The sequence below is a fragment of the Malania oleifera genome, chromosome 6 (assembly GCF_029873635.1).
Source record: "Malania oleifera isolate guangnan ecotype guangnan chromosome 6, ASM2987363v1, whole genome shotgun sequence".
NCBI lineage: Eukaryota > Viridiplantae > Streptophyta > Magnoliopsida > Santalales > Ximeniaceae > Malania > Malania oleifera.
Genome location: NC_080422.1, coordinates 69831070 through 69855612, shown reverse-complemented (window position 1 = coordinate 69855612; position 24543 = coordinate 69831070). Strand labels below are relative to the sequence as shown.

The 24543-nt window shown below is 36.9% G+C and overlaps 2 protein-coding genes across 2 annotated transcripts in view; one reads left to right on the top strand and one right to left on the bottom strand.

The window, feature by feature from the left end:
- LOC131157850 (nuclear pore complex protein NUP43) overlaps positions 1 to 22878 on the bottom strand; it is a 52069-nt gene extending 29191 nt beyond the window's left edge. The window contains exon 1 of the mRNA XM_058112257.1: positions 21702 to 22878. Coding sequence (XP_057968240.1) covers positions 21702 to 22333 — 632 coding nt within the window. The 5' untranslated portion in view covers positions 22334 to 22878. The remainder of the gene's footprint in view (positions 1 to 21701) is intronic.
- LOC131157851 (uncharacterized) lies at positions 22521 to 23215 on the top strand. The gene is made up of 2 exons (XM_058112258.1): positions 22521 to 22782; positions 22950 to 23215. The coding sequence occupies exons 1-2, from the start codon at positions 22547 to 22549 to the stop codon at positions 23080 to 23082; spliced, it is 369 nt and encodes a 122-aa protein (XP_057968241.1). The 5' UTR covers positions 22521 to 22546; the 3' UTR covers positions 23083 to 23215.
- The last annotated feature ends 1328 nt before the right edge of the window (positions 23216 to 24543 follow it).

Sequence of the window (24543 nt, the reverse complement as noted above, 5' to 3'; positions counted from 1 at the left end):
ATAACCTTATGCCAGAGTTCTGCATCTTTATCTTGAAGTGCTTCACAGTAGTTGTTGGGTTCGGTATCCAGTTCATCAGGGATCCTATCATAAGACTCTACCAAGAACATATACCGATCAGGCTGGTGTACAACCCTCCCACTACGACAAGGCACGTTTTGCTGTGTTGATCCTGATCCTTGTGCACCATCATTCTGCCTGGTTGTACAACCAGCGTATTGATGGTAATTGCACGTGATGGGTCAGACTCAACTTGAGTTACAACATTCCTCCCACTACAACGAGACAATGGGATGTCAATAACTTAATCTTGTGGTGATTCTTCTTGCACTATTGGTATAGCAGGTATATCTCCACTCAACTCTTCTAGAACAATCCTACTTCTGGGTTTGTGGTTCATTACATAGTCCTTTTTTAAGAATCGAGCATTGGTGCTAACAATGACCTTCTGATCCTTGGGACAATAAAATAACCACCTTTCATTCCTCTAGCGTAGCCAACAAATAAACATACATCTATCATTGATTCCAACTTATTTGTTTTCCCTTTTAGCACATGTGCTAGACTACCCCATATCCAAACATGTCGTAGACTAGGTTTGTGCCCAGTCCACAATTCTGTGGGTGCAGTAGGTACTGACTTAGATGGGACCAAGTTTAGAATATAGGCTGTTGTTTCTAGTGCGTGCCCCCAAAACGAATTAGACAAATCTGAATAACTCATCATAGATCTAACCATCTCCATAAAAGTCCTATTCCTTCTTTCTGCTACACCATTCTGTTGTAGCATACCAAGTGCAAACAACTGAGATTCAATTCCCTCCTCTAATAAGTAATCCACAAATTCTCCTAAGAGGTACTCGCCACCACAATCTGATCGTAGTGTCTTGATACATTTACCCTGACGCTTCTCCGTTTCTGCCTTAAATACCTTGAATTTCTCAAAGCATTCAAACTTACGGCGCATCAAGTAAATATACTCATACCTTGAGTAATCATCAATGAAAGTAATGAAATACTCAAAGCCACCTCTAGCCTAGATATTCATGGGCCCACACAAATCAGAGTGAGCCAATTCTAATGCCTCTTTTGCTCTCTAGCCCTTGGCCGAAAAGGGCCGCTTGGCCATCTTTCCTTCTAAGCAGGATTCACAGATTGGTAGTGCCTCCACTTCTAATGAACCTAATGGTCCATTCTAAACCAGCCTTGAAATGCATCTCAGATTAATATGACCTAGGCATAAGTTCCAAAGATAAGTTTAGTTCAATTCAGAAGATTTCTTTCTCTTACATGATAGTTTATCAGTGTTATTCAATTCATTTAGTTGCACTATAGGAGAAACATGATTAATAATATAAAGACCATCCACCAATGCACCAGAACAGATAAAACGTTTATTTAACTTAAAAACAATTGATTTATTAAAATAAACGGAATATCCGTGATCAACTAACTTGGAAACTGAGATCAAATTTCTTCTAACAGAAGGTACGTAAAGAATCTTTCAATATTAAAATTCTATCTCAACCAAAAGAAATGCGAATATCTCCTACTGCAACTACTGACGCTATCGTGTCATCTCCCAAAAATACGTAAATCTCCCCATCACTTAGCTGGCGGGTTTGCTGGAACCCCTGCAAAGAATTGCAAATATGATTAGTGGCTCCCGTATCTAAACACCAACTACTAGTAGATATCACCGCTAAACATGTTTCAACTTGTGAATGAGATATACCTTTGTTGTTCTACTTGGCGAGATAGACTAGACATTGTGATTTCCAGTGCCCTGGCTGCTTGCAGTGAAAACACTTGCCCTTAGGCTTTTTCACTCCATCCTGCAGTCCACGCACTATTAGAGGAGCTCCCTGTGATTTCTGAACCTTTTTCGGCGTCTTTCGGCCTTTCGGCCAAGAAGAAGAACCTTTCCTAGTCTCAAGAGCAATAGTTGGCTTCCTGATGAGGCCATCAGCTGCTTGAAACTCTTTAAGCAGTTATGTCAATGAGTAAGAGAGCTTACATGTTGTAGCTCAGGAAAAACTGCTTGAAAGAGTCAAGTAGCGACTGGAGAACAATATCGATCTGGGTTTCTCCATCCATTTCAGCTCCAAGGATCTCTAGCTCATTGAGAAGACCAATCATCTTCAGAACATGATCCCTTACTAGGGTCCCTTCTGCCATAGTAGTATTCATAAGTTCCTTGATAGCAGTCTGCCTAGCAGCACGATTTTGATCACCAAACATTTCTTTGAAGTTCTGCATTATATCATAGGCACAAGGCATAGGCTGATGCTGATGTTGCAGAACATTCGACATAGATGCCAAAATGCAACACTGCGCCATCTCATCAGCCTTAATCCACTTCCGATAAGCCAGGGTTTCCTCATCGGTTGCCCCTTCACCGGGTTTCTGTGGACATATCTCTACGAGCACATACTTGTACTCCTCTACAGTTAGTACAATATCCAAATTCCTTTTACAGTTAATATAATTAGGTCCAACCAGTTTGTTTTCTTTGAGAATAATAGTCAGGGGATTGAAAGCCATTTTAATCCTAAGAATTACATATTATAACAAAATTTGATGAGCAATAATAAACTTTTATTTCAATGAAAAGAATATGATTCCCTCTACCAATATTTTCTTTTAAAGAATCTGTCGGCAACCTAACACGCCGTGAGTAGAATACCTCGATGGGAGGTCATCTACTATTCAACATTTGTGTAGATAGGTGAGGACCTATTAATTTTACTATCTAGACAAGTAACCATGCCAAGCAAAATTAAACTGCTAACTTAGCTTTAGTCCTATAAACAATAGTAGTGACTCAGATGGTGAGGTTACTATTATTCATAGCCAAGTGTATACCATCACATAATACTAGACCTATTGTCCCATAGTGAATCCCCAGATGGAGAGGTGACCCAATACTAATAATTACTAAGAGTTTAAACTTGGTGAGTCTATAACTAATTCCATCCGATGGGGAGGAATATACTAATATCATCACATAAAATTAACTACTTCACCTATAAACTAGTGATGGAGACCATGGGATTCATATGTAATAAATTCCCTCACCCACTTAGTAATTTAATTCATGAGGGATACAAACACGTATTTAATATTCAAATAAATTTAATATTCCAATATTGGTAACTAAATTACCGCAACAAATAAAATTCCAAATTCCCTTAATATTTTTCTTTATAAAAAAAATTGTATTATAACTTGGGAATTAATTTCATTCTCTAGTAGCACATGCATAAACCAACATTGAAATTTTAAATTTTTACATGCTAATGACACAACGCAAGAACAAAAACACGCCAAGCAAGCATATTATAAACAAGAAACATGAAATAATAAATATCCAGCTATTATGGTCAAGCAACTTGCATCATAACACCGTGAATCTTGTTTGCCATTACGTAGTGTCGGGGTTTGGCAGGGCCCTGGGGGCAGCACCCCCAGCAGGGTTTGACCTACTTGGTCAAGTCGCAAGGGTCCAAGTAAATTTAAATTCAAATTCAAATTCAAATTCAAATTCAAAAACAAATTCAAATTCAAAAAAGAACGAAAAACCGCATTACTGTTCTAAGGTTTTTCATATTTTTCGCCACTGCTATGCACACGCCGCAACTATACCTCCTTCTCAGATGAAGCTGCTTCAGATTATAAAATCCTATGCCTCCATAACCGGAGTTCACATACTACAAATCTCGTAATAAACAATCGCAATCACAAAACATACATTCGGGTGATGAAGCTGCATCAGATTACAAAATCCTATGTCTCCATAACCGTAGTTCACGTGCTACAAATCTTCGCAATCACAAAACATACATTCATGTGACCATAATTGCCGGATAGAACGCTACAAAATAGAGGTTAGTGCATACACACGTTCTACCCTAAGCATGCATTGATTTGATTTTTAAAGAACACGGTATTATTATCCGTATGCAGCATCAACCGAGGCTCTGATATCAATTGATGGAGGGACTTAAGGAATAGCCTGAAGATCCGGCTGTAGTGCATACAGATAAAAAAAAATTGATCTTACAAACTCTAATTACATGATTAGGATTATACCTCCGATATCTATTCGATTTGATCCCGATTCTGCAAGTACGAAAACGAGCTCTTGAAGACGACCAGGAATCTTCTACTGTATTCCTTGAACACGCCTTGCTCCTGAGAGAGTGGGCTCGCAAGCAGCTGTTGGGGTTTTCTTCTCTCACAAAAATGTCTGCCTCTATGAGAGTTCGCACGTCTCTCTTAGCTGCTGAATGGAGCGCATGTATATAGGCTACAGCAGGGACCTCTGGGCAAATATGACTAGGGCTTCCCACGTAATTAAGAATTCCTAATTTGACCCAAATTCATCCTTAATAACATTTGCAAACACCACATTTTTACCCGGGCCCAATATAACAAAAGTATTAATATTATTAGTATTACTTTATTATTATTATTATTATTTTTGCTATTATTACTATTATTATTATTTTTTATATTTTTATTTTTATTATTATTATCTTACTATTATTATTATTATTTTTATTATTATTATTATTAATATTATCACTACTTTTAAAATATTATTATTACTTTATTATTATTATTATTATTATTATTATTATTATTAGTATAAGCCTTATTATTATTATTATTATTATTATTCTTATTACCATTTACCACTATTATTATAAGTATTATCATTATTATTATTATTATTATTATTAGCAAAAACAAGAACAGAAAAAGAAAAAAAAGTAAAGGGAGGCTTTAGGGTTTATTTCTTTATAAATAAGATTGCATTCACACACAAAAGAGAGGGGGGGGGGGAGAGAGCCAACAAAAAAAACCGAACTGTGCAGCCATTCCTTCACGCAGAGAACAGCCGAATGCCCTCTCTTTCATCTTCTTTCCATCTACTCATTCTCCCATCTCCCTCAATCTCCCAACTCCAGCCAGCATCACGCCTTTCCCACTGCCATAGCAACAAGTCGAGCCAGCCGAAGCTTCTTTCTACAACAGGCCGCTATTGCAACCACTCGCCGTCGCCGCTGCAGCACCACACCAGCTCTAGAACTCCACGGCCAACCACAGCAGCAGCAGACCACACCAGTTCCAGAACCCAGGCAACCATCAGTTGTGTCCGCCATAAACCGTCCACCACTATAACTCCGACAACGCCCACGGCGGCCGTTCCCTGCAACCTCGCAGCGACAACTTCTGCCACGGTTGCTCCCTGGTCCAACCTTCATGCAACCCAACGTCTTTGGTCTCCTTTGCTCCTGCCATCGCCAGCACACCCTCTGCCAAAACTCATCGTCGCCGTCAAATCTCCATCGCCACCTCGTCGCCGCCGATTCCAACCCCAGCTCTCCGGTCATCTTCTTTAGCTCCGGCGACGCCCTCGGTAAGCCTCCTAAACCTCGGCTGTGAGCTTTCTACACACGACCAGTCACACACACACACACACATGCACAGAACACACACACACATGCACAGAACACACACACACAGGCATATGCAATTTTATTTTACTTTTGTTATTTTATTTTATTTTATTTCTTTTTTCTGTTTCTTTTCAGGTTTTGGTTTGTTGATATCTAATATTTGGGTTTTTGTTTTTTGTTTTATTGTTTATGCAGGTCAGTTTAATATTTAATGTTTAGGTTTTCATAATGCCCTATTTAGGTAATATATATTTAGTTTTCATATTTAAGCTTTTATTTTACACATTAAAGTATCTATAATATAGTTGTAGGATTTCTAAAATATAATATTTGTTTCGATATTTAGTATTCAGGTTTGTAATTCTTTAGCAGTATTTATTATTAAATGATTATTATTATTATGGAATTGTTGGAGATTTTGTTAATATTTAAAATTTGAATTTTTGCTATGTTCATTATGTAATTAGCAATATTAGTTCATGATTATAATATTTGTTTAGTTGATGCTCATGCTTGTATTTTTGGGATGTACTTATTAAAGTATTATCATTATTATTAAATGTGCAATGCTCCCGTGGTATGTTTAACACGTAGGTTTTGTTGTGGTTATTCATGTAATGGTCATGTGGCAGGTTAGGGTTTCGGTTGTATTTATTTAAATGGGCAATATTCAAATTGTATGTTTAATATTTAGGGTTATCATCATGTAATCTTCTCATTATTATTGTGGTGGATTACTATTACGGTATAATTCTTATTATGGCAGTATATATGATATTATGACATTTTTGTATTATTATGTCTATATTTAGTAGTACATATTATATTTAGTATTTTGGTGCATTATGATGTTCTTATTATGGTATCTAATATAATATTATTACTATGATAATATTTAGTATTACCTATTAGGATATTTTTAGTATTTTAACATATAGGGTACTACTTAATATGGTATCTTTAGGATATTTAGAATTACCTATTAGGGTATTTTTAGTATTGTTAATATATAAGGCATTACTTGTTATAGTATCTTTAGTATTGTAATATAAATGGTATGTTATTACCTATTTTGACATTTGTAATATTTTCTTAGATATATGTTATTATAAATATTATATGCATTTTGATAATTTAAAATCTTAATTCATTATCCTATTAATATATATTAAAACCTCTCATACTAGTATTTTCCTATAAAAAAATTTCTACACAATTTCAAAATTTGGGAGTGTATTTTCTTAAATATTTTCTTGATTTTTAATCCTAGTGATTGCAATTAAAAATGGTACAAGCTTTTTCGGGCTTCACATACCCCGGTTTTGAGGGAATATATATATTATATATTTTTGTGTGTATTTTGTAAATTCGCAATAGGGAGTAATTTTAAAAACTTTTTAAATTTACTTAGGGATGATTTCATAATTAGTTAGGTAACATTCATAAGAACGGACACGTAGAGGGTGCTCGTACCTTCCCCTTGAGTAACCGAACTCCCGACCCCAGCTTTGGTAACGTAGACCCATTCTACCCTTCACCGGGTAGTAATCATGTATTCTAACCACACTAAAAGGTTAGTGGAGACTCCAATATTCATGTTTTTCCCGAAAATTTAAACCACATTTTTATTTCGCCACCCCGGGGCGTACGCGCGCCTGGACGCTGGGACAGCTTGGCAGCTCCGCTGGGGACATTTGAGAGTCGAGCCAATAATTAATTAGGAATTATCCCAATTTTAATTTATTAATTCATTTAATTACTCCACTTTATTTTGTAAATAAAATACTCCCATATTTTAATGAAGTGATTTGTGAAAATTATAACATATTTGATTTAGTAAAGACATATGTTTCCATAGTTGTAAATATCTTTGAATTAATAGTCGTAAATATCCTTGAGTAATATTCCCATATATGTAGATATCCTTGATTAATGATAGTATTTAGTTCTCATATAAACAGATATCCTTAATTAATGTAAATATTGGGTTACCATATAGGTAGGTATCCTTGATTAATGTTAATTAATGTTCCCATATATGTAGACATTCTTAATTAATGTGCATATTTAGTTTTCATATGATAGATATCCTTGATTAATGTGAATTAATGTTCTCATATATGTAGATACCCTTTATTAATGTGAATATTCAGTTCCCATATAGGTAGATGTCTTTGATTATTGTGAATATTTAGTTATCATGTATGTAGATATCCTTGATTAATGTATTTAGTCCCCATATATGTGAATATACTTGACTTAATGTGCGTGCTTGTTACTATGTTTGTAGATATTCTGGATTTAATGTAAACATTAGTTTCCATATTTGAAAATATCACTGATTTAGTGAAAATATTTGTTTCCATGGATGTTTGAATAAGCATGTGATTAATTGTGAATAAGCGTGTGAAATGCATGTGGGGTAGCGGGATTAGGCTAAATTTGAATTCACACACTTTCACGCGCCTTCTACCCGGGCTTTACCTGTTAAGATTAGATAGGGTGTAATAGCGTTTGTCCCTTCGTAGCTTAAGCTTGATGGGACCCACGAACCATCCCGCTCAGTTTGAACTTTGTCCAAACCCCTTTTGGGCAAGGATGGAGGTTAGATTGGGAACCCTTTTATCAATAGGGAATAGAACCTACCCACACATACTTGTCTATAGTTTTCCCTAACTATGATAGAGCCATGAAGAATCCCGTATATACAAACTTACCCTGGGTCGGGACAGAAGTCACATCCTTCTCCACGTATAGTATGTTGTATATATGTTGTGAGACACTTTGTATTATATCATGCATTTTGCATCCATTTTAGACATACATACTACTTAGCCATTATTCTGAAAAAACCCAATAATGAGACCATGGCCCATCCTTTCAAAAATGAAGCACTTGGCCCAAGCATTTTTTTAATATGGGTCAGCCCAACCATTTTCAAATAACTTGGGCCCAATTCTTAAAAAAAAAAAAAAAACAAACAAACCTAGCCCGATCTTTTTCTAAGCAAAAACTGGGCCTATGCCTGATTTTCAAAAAAGGGCCAAAACACAGGTTTCAAAAGTGGGCCTTGGCCCTATTACCTAAAAATCCAGGCCAAAAGTTTATAAGCAATCCAAGCCCAACTCTCTTTAAACTTGGGCCTCGACCCATCAGAAAATAGCTTGAAACCCATATTTTGAGGTCCAAATGCATACCAAGTCCACAAGCCTGCGTTGAACCAACCCAATGGGTTGACTCGCCCGAGTTAATCCCAAACCCAGATCATAACTTGATCCTTCACAGGATCTAAGGTACTTGGACCATCATCAGGGAAAGGAATGGTGGAGGGAGAAGTTTAATTGAATAGTGGTTCATCAATGGTCATCTTAATCTTGAAATCTCTCATTAGTGGAATTTTTCTAGAATTATGGCCAAGTAGTTATCTAGGTTACATTGCATTCATACACTTCACACATAGTCATGCACGATAGGCCGCATACATGTTCATATCTCTGTTTGTATTATGTATGTTTGCACTAGTTACATCTATGCATAAACACTCATTGCATCTCATGGTCATGCATTTAATACTTACGCATTCATGCATAACATAATCATGCATTCGTGGTTCTAAAAAAGGAAGTTTTGATCCGCAACTCTCTTAAGGAAAGAAGTCGACTGAGTAATCAAAAGCAATATTGAGACCACTACGCACCTGTACAACACTAGGCGAAAGGCAAGAGAAATGAGTGAACAATTGGAAAATAGGGTCCTGGGCAACAAGGACAGGAAGAATTGACTGAGAAAATGAGCAAAATCCTGGAATTGTTAATGAACAAAGGAAAAGTGGTACAGAATGATCCTGAGACAGATGCGAACCCCACTCATCTTCCAAGATTCACTCTAATTCATGGACAAACATCAGCTTCACCACCTGTCTTCATGGGGGGTCCAATGCCAGCGCAAAGGTTCCCAATGGCGGGAACTTCCCCGTTAGTAGCTTCTGATATGGGGATAAACAAATCTGAGTCTGAGCGTCGTTGTGACGTATTGGAGGAGCGCTTGAAAGCAATTGAAGGATCCAATACATTTGACTCCGTTGATCGTAATGACCTGTGCCTCATGCCAAAGGTGATGCTACCACCAAAATTTAAAGTATATACTTCGAAAAATTCAATGGAACCCACTGTCCTCGGACCCACTTGCGCCTCTATTGCCAGAAAATGGTTGTACACACAGACGATGAGAAGTTGATGATTCATTGCTTTTAGGATAGCTTGACTAGAGCGGCTATCAGATGCTACATTCAGCAAGATCGAGCTCGAATCCATACATGGAAAGATCTAGAAAATGCTTTTATAGCTCAGTACCGCCATGTGATAGAAATGGCACCTGATCGCATGACTCTACAAAGCATGCAAATGAAACCTAACGAAACATTCAGAGAATATGCGTATAGGTGGAGGGACATGTCCATCCAAGTGAGCCCTCCGGTGGAAGATAGGGAGGTGATTTCCCTATTTGTAAATACATTGAAAGATCCCTACTTTGGGCATCTCTTAGGGGCAACACCCTATGACTTCATGGATATTGTTTCTACTGGAGAGAGAATTGAAACAGCCATCAAAGTCGGAAGAGCCAGAAGTAATGGTGAAGAAACCGGTTCGGATAAGAAATGGACAAATAGGAAGAAGGATGAGGAAGCTCATATGATTCAAGGGCGACAATACCAAAGAGGTCATAGCCAAGGGCTTAGAAGAAATCTTGTTAATCAGATGGCGCATAGGTTTGTTCCCTATAGGCCTATGCTCACATAGAAAAATGTTCAGACACAGAAAAATGGTCCTAATAGGGTGGAATCAATTCCCATGTCTTATTCGGAATTGTTTCCCCAATTGCTCGAAAGAAGGCTCATTTCAACGATCCCTGGACTAGTCACACGACAACCCCTACCACAATGGTATGACCCAGAGACTAGGTGCGCGTATCACTCCAATTCTCCGAGTCACACCGTTGACCGTTGTTGGACATTTAAGCACAAGGTACAATCGTTGAGGGATACCGGTTGGTTGGTCTTTGATAATAAGCAGCCAGGGATCCAAATTGATCCCCTACCCAATCAAGAGGAAAGAAATGGTTAATATGTTGTATGAAGGTCTGGGAGTAGAGGACAGGCAAAAGAATATGTCAAGTTATAGATCTTTGGGTTCTCGTACGAAGCCTGAATGGAGCAAAAGTACACAAGGGGCAAGTTTTTGATTATCTAGTTTATTTCATGTAATGATGTCATTTTAATTCCCTTTCTTCTGGTAGTCTGTCGACACCATTGTCTCGGACAATTTCCCTTTCATCAATAAAATGAATTATGCATTTTCTCATATCACTTATGTCATGAGTTCAGTTGCTAAAAATTTGTTTTCTGACATTTCGTGCAAAGATAAGGAAAATAGTAATACCAATATTCATAAGCCAGAAAGTGATGTTAATTTTGAAAACCAAACACGGGAGGTGCAAGTAGAAGAAGATGAAACAATGTCCCTTACCCTATGAACTTAGATGTTGTGAAGAAATAAAGAATCTCAAAGGAATTCAATAAAATATCTGTGTTGTGCCAAGAATTTCAAGTCAATTTGCTATTCATGTTTTGATCAAATGATAGATGACCATCTTTGGCCGACTAGTTATCCCTAAAAAGAACCAAACAATGATTCACCATTTGTTAACCAAGTTAAGCCTGAATGTTAAACCAGTCTTTTCTTAAAAGTCAGCTCATCAAATATTCAAGCTGAGTTCGGGTCTCTTAGTGTTTGACAAATCATTTGAGGCAATGATCACTACCAAAATGATGGCAGGATATTTTTCTGCTACTCAAAAGAAAGTCAAAGAAGAAATCTCTTGCAAGCCCTTTTTGAGCCTGAACAATTCAATTCTTAATTAACTCATCAGAGGATCACACCCCACACGGGGGTAGTTTTTTTTTTTAAAAAAAAAAAATCAATCCCAAATGAAATTCAAATGAAAATGAAATTAAGATTCCTTCATAAAAGGAAAAGCAAAAGTTGCGATAAAAGAAGAAAGAAAAAAAAAGAGAAAAAAGAAAGAAAAATAAGAAGGGGACATGCTTCAAATGTGATCCTTGATCAATGATTTCCATTTACAACAAAATTTGAGCCTTAGTATACCTCTTTCTTCTTTAACCCATGCCCCTAGCCTACAGTACGGTTCAAATGAAAGTCCTGACCAGATTGGTATACATTTTTGTCTAAAATGATTTGTCAGACTCAATGTTGACTCTGAACTACGTAATGACCTGATCCTGAAAAGATACGTAGGCAACTTGTCCAAATGACAAGTTCGGTAAATATCTTACAGGTGCCTCAACTCAAACTGGAGCATAAAACATCATTATGGGAAGGGATTTTTGAGCCTTAGTTTTCCTTTTAATCTGAGAACCTGTATCCCTAAGCCTACGTTTCGTCCCGAGTTTTAAAGACCATCTTGAGATCAAAACATGGACTAAACTTGACTAAACTAAAGGCAACAGTTAAACGAGAGATTTCCAGTGGTTTCACAACAGAGTGAGACAAAATGGGGAAAAGTGGCCCTCGATAAAACTGGGGCAGTCGAAGATCAGTCATTCAATCTGGTAAATTAACATGAATGTCATATGGCTTTTGAATACTGATATGAATTTTCCTTGTAATAGCATTGGAACATAGTAAAACATTTATTTTTGTGCAGGTGACCTTTTGATTTAACAAGTTGATGTCATAATTGCATAATCATTCCTCATTTAAATAAAAACAAACAAAAAACCTTCTTACTCTTCCAAGCTTGAAAAGAGGACGGATAATCGAAGAGTTTCGGAATCGCTAATGGGCTCATTGTAGAGAAGGTCCCCATTAGGAATGTACGATGCGGGTAGAATCAGTCACAGAATAATCTAACTGAGGTGAATGTCATGTCAGGTTTTAGAGATCTGCTTATTCAAGAAGAATCTAACAATAGGGCCAAAATCAGTGGCTAATAAATTCAACTGGGACAAATTTCAAGTTGAGTTTCAGTGGAATTCATTCAAGCTCCTTCTTATAAGATTGAAATATGAAAACAGGGCCAAGAACAGTTATAGATCCATTCAACTGGGGCAGATTTTGTGATTAAGTTTCATTTGAGCCAAGTTAACCACCTCCGTTAAGAAAACAGGGCCAAGAACAGTTATAGATCCATTCAACTGGGGCAAATTTTGTGATTAAGTTTCATTTGAGCCAAGTTGACCACCTCCATTATGAAAACAGGGCCAAGAACAGTTATAAATCCATTCAACTGGGGAAGATTTTGTGATTAAGTTTCATTTTAGCCAAGTTGACCACCTCCATTAAGAAAATAGGGCCAAGAACAGTTATAGATCCATTCAACTAGGGCAGATTTTGTGATTAAGTTTCATTTGAGCCAAGTTGACCACCTCCATTAAGAAAACAGGGCCAAGATCAGTTATATATCCATTCAACTGGGGCAGATTTTGTGAATGAGTTTCATTCGAGCCAAGTTGACCACCTCCGTTAAGAAAATCGAGCCAAGAACAGTTATAGATCCATTCAACTGGGGCAGGTTTCGAGTTGAGTTTCAAGGGAACCAATTCAGAGGCAACATAACCAAGATCAAAGATTGATTAGTTGATTACAGGCACATTGTAGAAAGGAAGTTCATGCATCGTCATGCATTTCATGTATTGCACAAAGAATGCATACATATCATATCATGCAACATGCATACATATCCCCATGTTCTGGTATCATATAAAACCGCATGCATGCAACCCTTCTTTCTAGCGTCATAAGTAGCAACATGCATACACCACATAGCATCATTCATTCACATTTGTCTTGTCATCCTTGTTTAAGCAATCCATGTCTCGCCCAAAAAGAAAAACTAGGACAACTGGCCCAAGTACAAATCGATCCATCTATCCTGAGACTGGGGCAACTGGCCCAGGTCTTAGTCAAGTCTTCTGTTCCGAAACTGGGGCAATCGACCCTAGTCCAAATTTTAGCATCCATTTCGAAGCTGGGGCACCAGCTTTTAGGACCAAATTAGGTCGTATGGCTCTTGGGATCCTATACCTGAGCATTCATCATCAATTCAAAATTTCATCTGGCTCTCGGGATCCTATACCTGAGCATTCATCGTCAATTCAACAACTCATCTAACTCTCAGGATCCTATACACGAGCATTCATCGTTAATTCGACAACTCATCTGGCTCTCGGGATCCTATACCTAAGCATTCATCTTCAAATTCGACAATTCATCTGGCTCTCGAAATCCTATACCCGAGCATTCACCTTCAAATTCGATAATTCATCTGGCTCTCGGGATACTATACCTATGCATTCTTCTTCAATTCGACAATTCATCTCGCTCTCGGGATCCTATACTCAAGCATTCATCGTCGATTTGAAAATTCATCTAGCTCGCGGGATCCTATACCCGAGCATTCATTTCAATTCAACAATTCATCTGGCTTACGGGATCCTATACCCGAGTATTCATCTTCAATTAGACAATTCATCAGGCTCTCAAGATCCTACACTTGAGTAGTCATTAGAATCTCAGGATCCTACACCTGAGTAGTCACTTCCTAAGTCATTAGGATCCTACACCCAGCACAAGTCCTCCTCAAAAGCCTTGCTAACCGAGATTCTACACCTGAGCCATCATTAACCATTGGTCCAAAACTCCCATCTAATAGTCATCAGACTCTCAAAATCCTACATCTGAGAAGTCCTCGAGATCCTACACTCGAGCAATCAACAAACTCTCAGAATCCTACATCTGAGAAGTCATCGAGATCCTACACTCGAGCAATTAGCAAACTTTTAGAATCCTACATCTGAGAAGTCCTCGAGATCCTACACTCGAGCAATTAGCATACTCTGAGAATCCTATATCTGAGAAGTCCTCAAGATCTTGCACTCGACCAATTAGCAGACTCTCAGAATCCTAGATCTGAGAAGTCCTCGAGATCCTACACTTGAGCAATTAGCAAACTCTCAGAATCCTATATCTGAGAAGTCCTCAAGATCCTACCTTGAGCAATCAGCAGACTCTCAGAATCCTACATCTAAGAAGCCCTCGAGATCCTACACTTGCCCAAAAGGGGTTTGGACAAAGTTCAAACTGAGCGGGGTTGTTCACGAATCCCATCAAGCTTAAGCTACGAAGGGACAAATGCTATTACACCCCTATCTAATTTTAACAAGTAAAGCCCGCGTAAAAGGCGCGTGAAAGTGTGTGAATTCAAATTTAGCCTAATCCCGCTACCCCACATGCATGTCACACGCTTATTCACAATTAATCACATGCTTATTCAAACATCCATGGAAACAAATATTTTCACTAAATCAGTGATATTTTCAAATATGGAAACTAAATGTTTACAATAAATCCAGAATATCTACAAACATAGTAACAAACATGTACATTAAGACAAGTACATTCACATATATGGGGACTAAATACATTAATTAAGGATATCTACATACATGATAACTAAATATTCACAATAATCAAGGACATCTACCTATATGGGAACTGAATATTCACATTAATAAAGGGTATCTACATATATGAGAACATTAATTCACATTAATCAAGGATGTCTACCTATATGAAAACTAAATATGCACATTAATTAAGAATGTCTACATATATGGGAACATTAATTAACATTAATCAAGGATATCTACCTATATGGTAACCCAATATTTACATTAATTAAGGATATCTACTTATATGAGAACTAAATACTATCATTAATCAGGGATATCTACATATATGGGAATATTACTCAAGGATATTTACAACTATTAATTCAAAGATATTTACAACTATGGAAACATATGTCTTTACTAAATCAAATATGTTATAATTTTCACAAATCACTTCATTAAAATATGAGAGTATTTTATTTACAAAATAAAGTTGAGTAATTAAATGAATTAATAAATTAAAATTGGGATAATTCCTAATTAATTATTGGCTCGACTCTCAAATGTCTCCAGCGGAGCCGCCAAGCTGTCCCAACGTCCAAGCGCACGTATGCCCCGGGGTGGCGAAATAAAAATGTGGTTTAAATTTTCAGGAAAAACATAAATATTGGAGTCGCCACTAACCTTTTAATGTGGTTAGAACACATGATTACTACCCGGTGAAAGGTAGAATGGGTCTACGTTACCAAAGCTGGGGTCGGGAATTCGGTTACGCGAGGGGAAGGTACGAGCACCCCCTACGCGCCCGTTCTTACAAACGGTACCTAACTAATTATGAAATCATCCCTAGGTAAATTTAAAAAGTCTTTAAAATTACTACCTATTGGGAATTTACAAAATACACACAAAAATATATAATATATATATTCCCTCAGAACCAGTGTACGTGAAGCCCGAAAAAGCTTGTACCATTTTTAATTGCAATCATTGAGATTAAAAATCAAGAAAATATTTAAGAAAATACACTCCCAAATTTTGAAATTGTGTAGAAATTTTTTTATAGGAAAATACTAGTATGGGAGGTTTTAATATATATTAATAGGATAATGAGTTAAGATTTTAAATTATCACAATGCATATAATATTTATAATAACATATATCTAATAAAATATTACAAATGTCAAAATAGGTAATAACATACCACATATATTACAATACTAAAGATACTATAACAAGTAATACCTTATATATTAACAATACTAAAAATACCCTAATAGGTAATTCTAAATATCCTAAAGATACCATATTAAGTAGTACCCTATATGTTAAAATACCAAAAATACCCTAACAGGTAATACTAAATATAATCATAGTAATAATATTATATTAGATACCATAATAAGAACATCATAATGCACCAAAATACTAAATATAATATGTACTACTAAATATAGACATATAATAATACAAAAATGTCATAATATCATATATACTGCCATAATAAGAATTATACCACAATAGTAATCCACCACAATAATAATGAGAAGATTACATGATGATAACCCTAAATATTAAACATACAATTTGAATATTGCCCATTTAAATAAATACAACCAAAACCCTAAATATTAAACCTGCCACATGACCATTACATGAATAACCACAACAAAACCTACGCGTTAAACATACCATGGGAGCATTGCACATTTAATAATAATGATAATACTTTAATAAGTACATCCCAAAAATACAAGCATGAACATCAACTAAACAAATATTATAATCATGAACTAATATTGCTAATTACATAATGAACACAGCAAAAATTCAAATTTTAAATATTAACAAAAACTCCAACAATTCCATAATAATAATAATCATTTAATAATAAATATTGCTAAAGAATTACAAACCTGAATACTAAATATCGAAACAAATATTATACTTGAGAAATCCTACAACTATATTATAAATACTTTAATGTGTAAAATAAAAGCTTAGATATGAAAACTAAATATATATTACCCTAAATAGGGCATTATGAAAACCTAAACATTAAATATAAAACTGACCGAGGGCGTTGCCAGAGCTAAAGAAGATGACCGGAGAGCTGGGACTGGAAGCGGCAGCGACGAGGTGGCGATGGAGATTTGACGGCGACAGCGAGTTTTGGCAGAGAGTGTGCTAGCGATGGCAAGAGCAGAGGAGACCGAAGACGTTGGGTTGTAGGAAGGCTGGACCAGGGATCAACAGTGGCAGAAGCTGTCGCTACGAGGTTGCGGGGAACGGCCGCTGTGGGCGTCGTCGGAGTTGCAGCGGTGGACGGTTCGTGGCTGGCACAGCTGATGGTTGCCTGGGTTCTGGAACTGGTGTGGTCTACTGCTGGTGTGGTTGGTCGTGGAGTTTTGGAGCTGGTGTGGTGCTGCAACGGCAACAGCGAGTGGTTGCAGCAGCGGCCTGTTGCAGAAGGAAGCCTTGGCTGGCTTGGCTTGCTGCTATGGCCGTGGAAAAGTCGTGATGCTCGCTAGAGCTGGGATATTGAGGGATATGGGAGAATGAGTAGATGGGAAGAAGATGGAAGAGAGGGCACTCGGCTATTCTCTGCATGAAGGAATGGCCGCACAGCTAGGTTTTTTATTGTTGGCTCTCCCCCCCCCCCCCCCTTTTCTCTCTTTTGTGTGTGAATGCAATCTTATTTATAGAGAAATAAACCCTAAAGCCATAATAACAGTAATAATAGAAAAAATAATAATAATAATAATAATAATAAAGTAATACTAATAATATTAATACTTTTGTTATATTGAGCCAGAGTAAAAATGGGGTGCCTACAACATTAATTATAATTCATACCACTAAAGAATTATAATTGCACTCCCTATCATATTCAAAATTAAATTTCAAGCTCCTATTATTAAATGTTTATATATCTCCCCACATAAAGATTACAGATACCCGTCTATTAAATTAAATTACATACAATTGAATTAATTGACATATTAATTCCCTAAGACCTTCCACTTAACTTATTTAATGTGCCGGATTCAAAATCCACCTAAGGGTTTGACTCAAGAGGGTATCATCAATCCCGATACCGGGACGTGGATTCCATCAATAATTAATGTTCACCATACACATAATGTCATCACCCAACTCCTGTAGTTTATTGACTCATGAAGAATCTCACTCTTCTATAAATCAAAGTAATAAACACTATATGCGCGTGTCTAATAATCATATCAAGATTAAGAACATAAACACTCATAATAACCATGAGGTATTAATTGTTTTATATATTCAATATAAAAACAATTACCCCAAGACGGTCATGTTCAATACACACAAAGTGTACTAGCACAAGGAGTTGGAACTGTACCATTCCCAATCGTCAAGACTGACCTATTAAAACCTTGTGCTACAGTCCTACCAATGGTGTGTCCAATTTTCATTAAAGACTGTGAATAATAAGTTTATATTCTATAAGAATTGATGATCTAATCTTCTGTGTTAAGTCATACTCTACACACTAAATCACCTACTATATAGAATAAAAGACACACATGCATAATCATTAAATAAATAATGTCAGGCAAACATTGCTCACAAAGATTCTCATTAAAATGGAATAACTAAAGTTATTAATAAATACTAAAACAGATTACATAAAGCATGTAGAATGTCTTTTAGTATAAATGCCTAACAAACTCAACCACAGTGGCGTGATGCTATGTCAAATGAGTTTACAGCCCTCATGAAACATGGAATTTGGGATTTAGTGCCAAACCCTTTGAACTGTAATCCAATGGGCGGCAAGTGGGTGCTCAGGGTGAAGAGAAAATCTGATGGATCAGTGGATCGATTCAAAGCCCGACTAGTTGCAAAGGGTTATAATCAATGTCCCGAGCTTGATTACAAAGATACCTTTAGTCCAGTAGTTAAACCAACCACAATTAGAACAGTTTTGTCTATTGCTGTTGTGAATGGTTGGGAGTAAAGGCAAATGGACGTTAATAATGCCTTTTTACATGGTACATTATCTAAGATTGTGTATATGATGCAACCCCCGGGCTTCAAAGATCCATCTAAACCCAATCATGTTTGCAGGCTACAAAAAGCAATATATGGACTTAAACAAGCCCCTCGGGCTTGGTACACTACACTGAAAAATGTACTGCTTGAGCTTGGATTTGAAAATTCTAGAGCTGATTCGTCCTTATTTATTTATAGAAAGGACTCTATAATCTGTTATTTCTTGGTGTATGTCGATCACCTTGTGATTACAGAAAATAACAACAATTTTGTAGCTTCAATTATCAAGAAACTGGGAGACCGTTTTTCTCTTAAGGATATGGGTCTACTTCATTTCTTCCTTGGTGTGGAAGTTGTACCTACCCAGGCAGGACTTTTCTCTCACAACACAAGTACATTCGAGAGTTATTGTCAAATACCAACATGAGTGGCGCCAAAGATGTCTCAACTCCTCTTTCCACAACTTAGTCTCTCAAGTTACTTGATGGCACAGCAAATGTGGACAGCACAGAATTTCGAAGAATTATTGGCAGCCTGCAGTATCTTTCTTTGACGCATCCAAATATTTCATTCGTGGTCAACAAGTTGTCCCAATTCATGCACAAGCCTACCACCACTCACTTCACTGCAACAAAAAGGCTTCTTCGGTGCTTAAAGCAAACCATTTTCCAAGGTATACAGCTCACAAAATCTGGAGCTCCAGCTTTAATCACCTATTCCGATGCCAATTGGGCTGGAAATGTTGATGACCAAACCTCCACATCTGCCTATTAGCTTCTTAGGCCCAAACCCTATTTCATGAACTCAAAGAAACAAAGAGCAATTGCAAGATCTACCACTGAAGCTGAATACCGAGCCCTTGCAAATGCAGCATCCGAGACAATGTGGCTTCTTGGACTTCTTCATGAGCTGGGTTTTCCACTAAAAGCAGCTCCCTTATTACTATGTGATAATCTTGGTGCTACACATCTATGTTTCAATCCGGTCCAACATTCACGCATGAAACATATACAAATTGATCTCCATTTTGTTCGTGATCTTGAACAACGTGGTTCACTCCAAGTTAGACAAGTTCATACACAAGACCAATTGGCTGACCTGTTGACAAAGGCATTGTCAAGACAAAGAACTGAAATCTTGAGAAACAAGATTGGGCTAGCTCATGGAAGCTCAATCTTACAGGTGCGTATAAAGACAGATTGCACAAATCAAGGCCAATATTGAACAGAGCACATCTAGCCTACAATCAAGCAAGTTCATTCAAAATCAATTTTGTATATTTTTGTAACTGCTGCATAGTTTTAGCAAAATTGATGTACATTGCCGTAAATAGTTTTTCCCAGCTGTGTATATAAGTCGGCTCTTATTACATCAATAAAGTGTGGGAAAATATTCATTGAAAAACAGCAGTGTTATTTCTTCTATAACACATATGCCACAAGAAGGAAGAAATATTCCTAGAAAAATAGCATTAGAGCTTGACTAATAAAGCAACATTGAATAAACATATGCTACATACTTATCTCACAAGACTTCAAATATTATAACGTCAGTTACAAGTTTGGAGCTTTTTTTTTTTCACTCAAATTTCACATAGAGCACCCTATTATCCCTAAGCACCTACCTTTGTGTATACGTTGTCCATTTTAAAATTTAGTGAATGAAAGCATGTGATATGTAGATATCACATATTTTGGTGACAAATTAAATGTGGAATTATAAACATTCAATCTGATGCGCAGGTTTTTAGAAAAAGTATTTTTTGGGTGCATGCTCAAACCAACTACGTGATGTGTTTTGTAACAGACTACCCATGAGTCTTTTCCCAAGTGCCCCATGGATATGTTCTCAATTCTTACAAACGCCAAGCAACAACCAGGCTAGTACTTAGTACGATTTCAAGTAACAAAAACCTTGTTCCCTCCTTTCTCAAATTACAAAACAAAGAATAAATGTTCTCACAAGAGAGTACATGAATTAATTTGAATAGAAAAGGCCTAATTTCTCATAAATATGTCGTACTCCTCTCACTAAGTTACAAACTTTTCGCCAACCTTCAAACAGATATCTTGAAATCAAATTATGCGTATGCACAGGAGGCACAGAAGTTGTATAGGACACATACATACACCTACACAAATATGCACACATACATAAATATACATATATGTGTGCGTGTGTCTGTTTGTATGTATGTGTACATATAATAAACGCTGTATTTTTAAAGACTTGTTCATTGGTTTGTGGAGATTATGTTAGTGTCTCTAGATTTTAAATTTATGATTTTACTAAAATAAGAAAGCAAGTGGAATTACTCTAAAAACATTTTTTAAACATTTAACATTTCAATTTGGTAATTTTTTTCTCAAATTTCAATACGAAAATTTTCATACTTATTTCATTTAGATTTTAGAGATTTTAATAATTTATAAATTCTTGGGAAAATCATTTTACCTAAAATATAGAAGAATAAATCAACCTATATTTCCATGGTTCATAGTAAAAATCAATCAAAAAATTCTAAGATCATGTTAAGAGAGAAAAACCATATGAGGATTGGAACGTCTAATACAAGAACTAAACATGAGAGAGTGGACATCAATTATCACGTCCTAGCATAATCAAATGATGGTGGTGGACCAAAGAATGCCATAACTGTCATTGAGCAATATATATAGCATAAAATAATTATTAAAACCTAAAAGAATAATAATAAAAGCATATATGGATTCTCTTACCAGTTACCCTTGAACTGAGAAACCGCCCCACCGGGCTTTCTCATATCCCACCAATGAAGACTAAATCCCAATCCTCCGGTGGCAAACTCTACAGGCGATGCCCATCTCACCGCATTATATGACACCAGCCCATTGCTTTCGAAAACCCGGCGACAATTCAACTTTGGATCCCCAAGGCTGACCAAATTCACCCTTCCATCTTCCCCAACACTCACACACTCAGCCCCACTCTCCTGCAGATCAATGCACGAAACAGGCCCCTCGTGCAAGTTCTTCTCCGGCACTGAGAGCTCTGATTCGAGCGACGCGTCGATTGAGTTCGCCACAAGGATGTGGAGGGAACCTGCAAAAGTCGACGCGGCGATTAGGGGTTTGTGGGGGTTCTGGGAGACTCTGAGAGACGAGACTCTTGCCGGAGAGGCCCATGAGGATTGAAGAGTAGGGTTTAGTGGGTTTGACCGGTTTAGAGCATAGATGTCAATGGAGGATGCACCGGAATCGGAGTCGAAAAACGCGAAGGCTGTGAATCGGTCGAAGGCGGAGAGCGGTGGCAGCCAGCGGAGACCGTCGACGTACTTGGATTGTGGGAATCTGTGAATTTGGAGGGCCTCTGCAGTTGCAATTGCAGCCATTGATAGGGCTGTAGAGGTTTTAGGGAACTAGAGTGGATCTTTTAGAAAGGAATGGCTAGTTCGGTGTGTCCATGTTTCATAAATACCCTTCAAGTTACTGCGATATTACATTTGCTCCAGTCCTTGGCAAATGACCACACTGCCCTCTCGCCCGTCGCATACAAAAGTTCAAGAGAGCCACAGCCCGTGTGAGATTTTTTCAGATAAGAAGAAATGCAGATCACGGAACAGAGCTTCGTCTCCAAGAGCCTTCATGCTCATCTTTTTCTGAAAAAAAATTGCAGAAAACTCAGTAAAGGTATAAAATTTAGAACCACATTAGCTAGAAAAAGAGATTTATCTGAGAATTCAAGGGCTAAACAAGGACCCATCTTCCCGTTAAAGGTTTCAAACACAATTCTTGCTCGAGCTATGGTCGCTGTGTTTGGATTAGGATTCATTGATGCCGGGTAGTTTCCTCCCCCCCCCCCCCCCCCCCCCCCCCTCCTCCCCCCTTTCTTTTTCTCTCTGTTTTGATTCTCAAGTGATATGTTAATAAAAAGAAGCAGGGATGTTTCAACTTAATTTCAATTTCTGTTTTAAAGTTTTTATAGACTGATTCCCCTTCAATGTCCAGGTACAGTGGAGACTGGTCAAGGATTGGAGTGATCTCAAAAGGGAGCGAGGATTTGCTGAAGGCTGCAGCTTTTGTAGTAGTCCCCTTGTGTTTGTTTCTCATATTGTCCTTGTCTAGAGAACCCAATTCTTGAAAAAACAGGGAATTTCTATGACTTGCAGTGGAGCAAATTAACACTGACCTGTATTTTGGAAGTGGTGATGGGATTTGAATTTGTGTAAATTTGCATAAAACATAATATTAAATTTTCTTTTAGTTTACATAAATCTAAATTTAAAGCATAAAATATATGCTACTAAACACTGTCAATTATTACATTTCATATACTTGTTTCTTTCTTGTAACTCTTTGGTCTATTATTTGGAGCTCTTTGCCACGGCCTTAGACCTTTCTCTAAGCCAATGGCGGGCATTACATCTTGCTTTCTTAAACCCTGTACACTGCCCCATAGGAGTTAAACCAATAATTGGAGGGTTTTAATTGTTGTAAAGTTTACTAATAATTGCTTGAAGATTTGTAACCAACAAATCGAGTGGTTTGTTTTGTTGCAGTTAATCTTAGGCATATTGTATTGTGCCCTTTCTTCATGTAGGCAAATCGATGTACAATCTAGTGATTTATGTTCATAGATTTGTTGTGTTGGACTTGAGCTAATTTATATTTGAGAATCGCACACTTGTGTCACGTTTCTATGAGTTTTCAGCTGAGTTGCTCCATTTTGAGTTTGTTTAGGCCTTTGGGTGAGATTCATCTTCACCTATATTTGTAAACTGCCTCCCAAGGAATAGATATTGGCTGAAACTCTGTAAATCTTTGTGTTCCACCTAGTGATCACCCTAATGTAAAACAGCATAGTAAATCATGCACAACTATTCTTTTTATCCCAATTATCATAAGCATCATTATCATGGAATATTGTGAGTTCATGGTGTTAATCAAGGTCTTCAATATTTCTTGTTCGCATTTCAATCCCTTCTATGTCAAATGCAATAATTGGATCTTGTTAGAAATAACTTTAATCCATAAAATCTAATAACCCAAGATCATCATGTTATTCAATTAAAAAAATTAAACGCGCAATAAATATCTGGATTTATAGATGTGTCTGATTTGATTGTCCAACAGCTTCTAGCGTAGAGTTTTGATCTTCCAAAATTAAATCCTTAAGTGTCACACTTGTGTTCTTCTCTTTAAATAGATAAAAGAAAGAATGTGAAACTATTTCTGATTTGACTCGAGACCATAACCCTATTAGATTTTCCTTATATATTAGATTATGTGAGTTTTGGTATAATCTCAAAAAGGGATGAATTGGATATTTAAAAATTTAGGTCAATTTTTTACCCTATTTTTAAAACACACAATATCTCAAGTTTAAGATTTCTCAAACAATCTCAAATGTTATAAATATTCAAACATATTTTTATCCATCATCTCATTTAAATTTCCACCCTGGTTGGTGGCATTTTCAGGTGGTCAAACTTGAGGGAGACTTCCCGAGAGTTTTCGAATCCTTGAGTTTGAGAATATTTGGTTCAAACATGAAGAATTTGACAATTAGGTCAAAAATTAGTGGCTCAAGTTGCAATTTGTG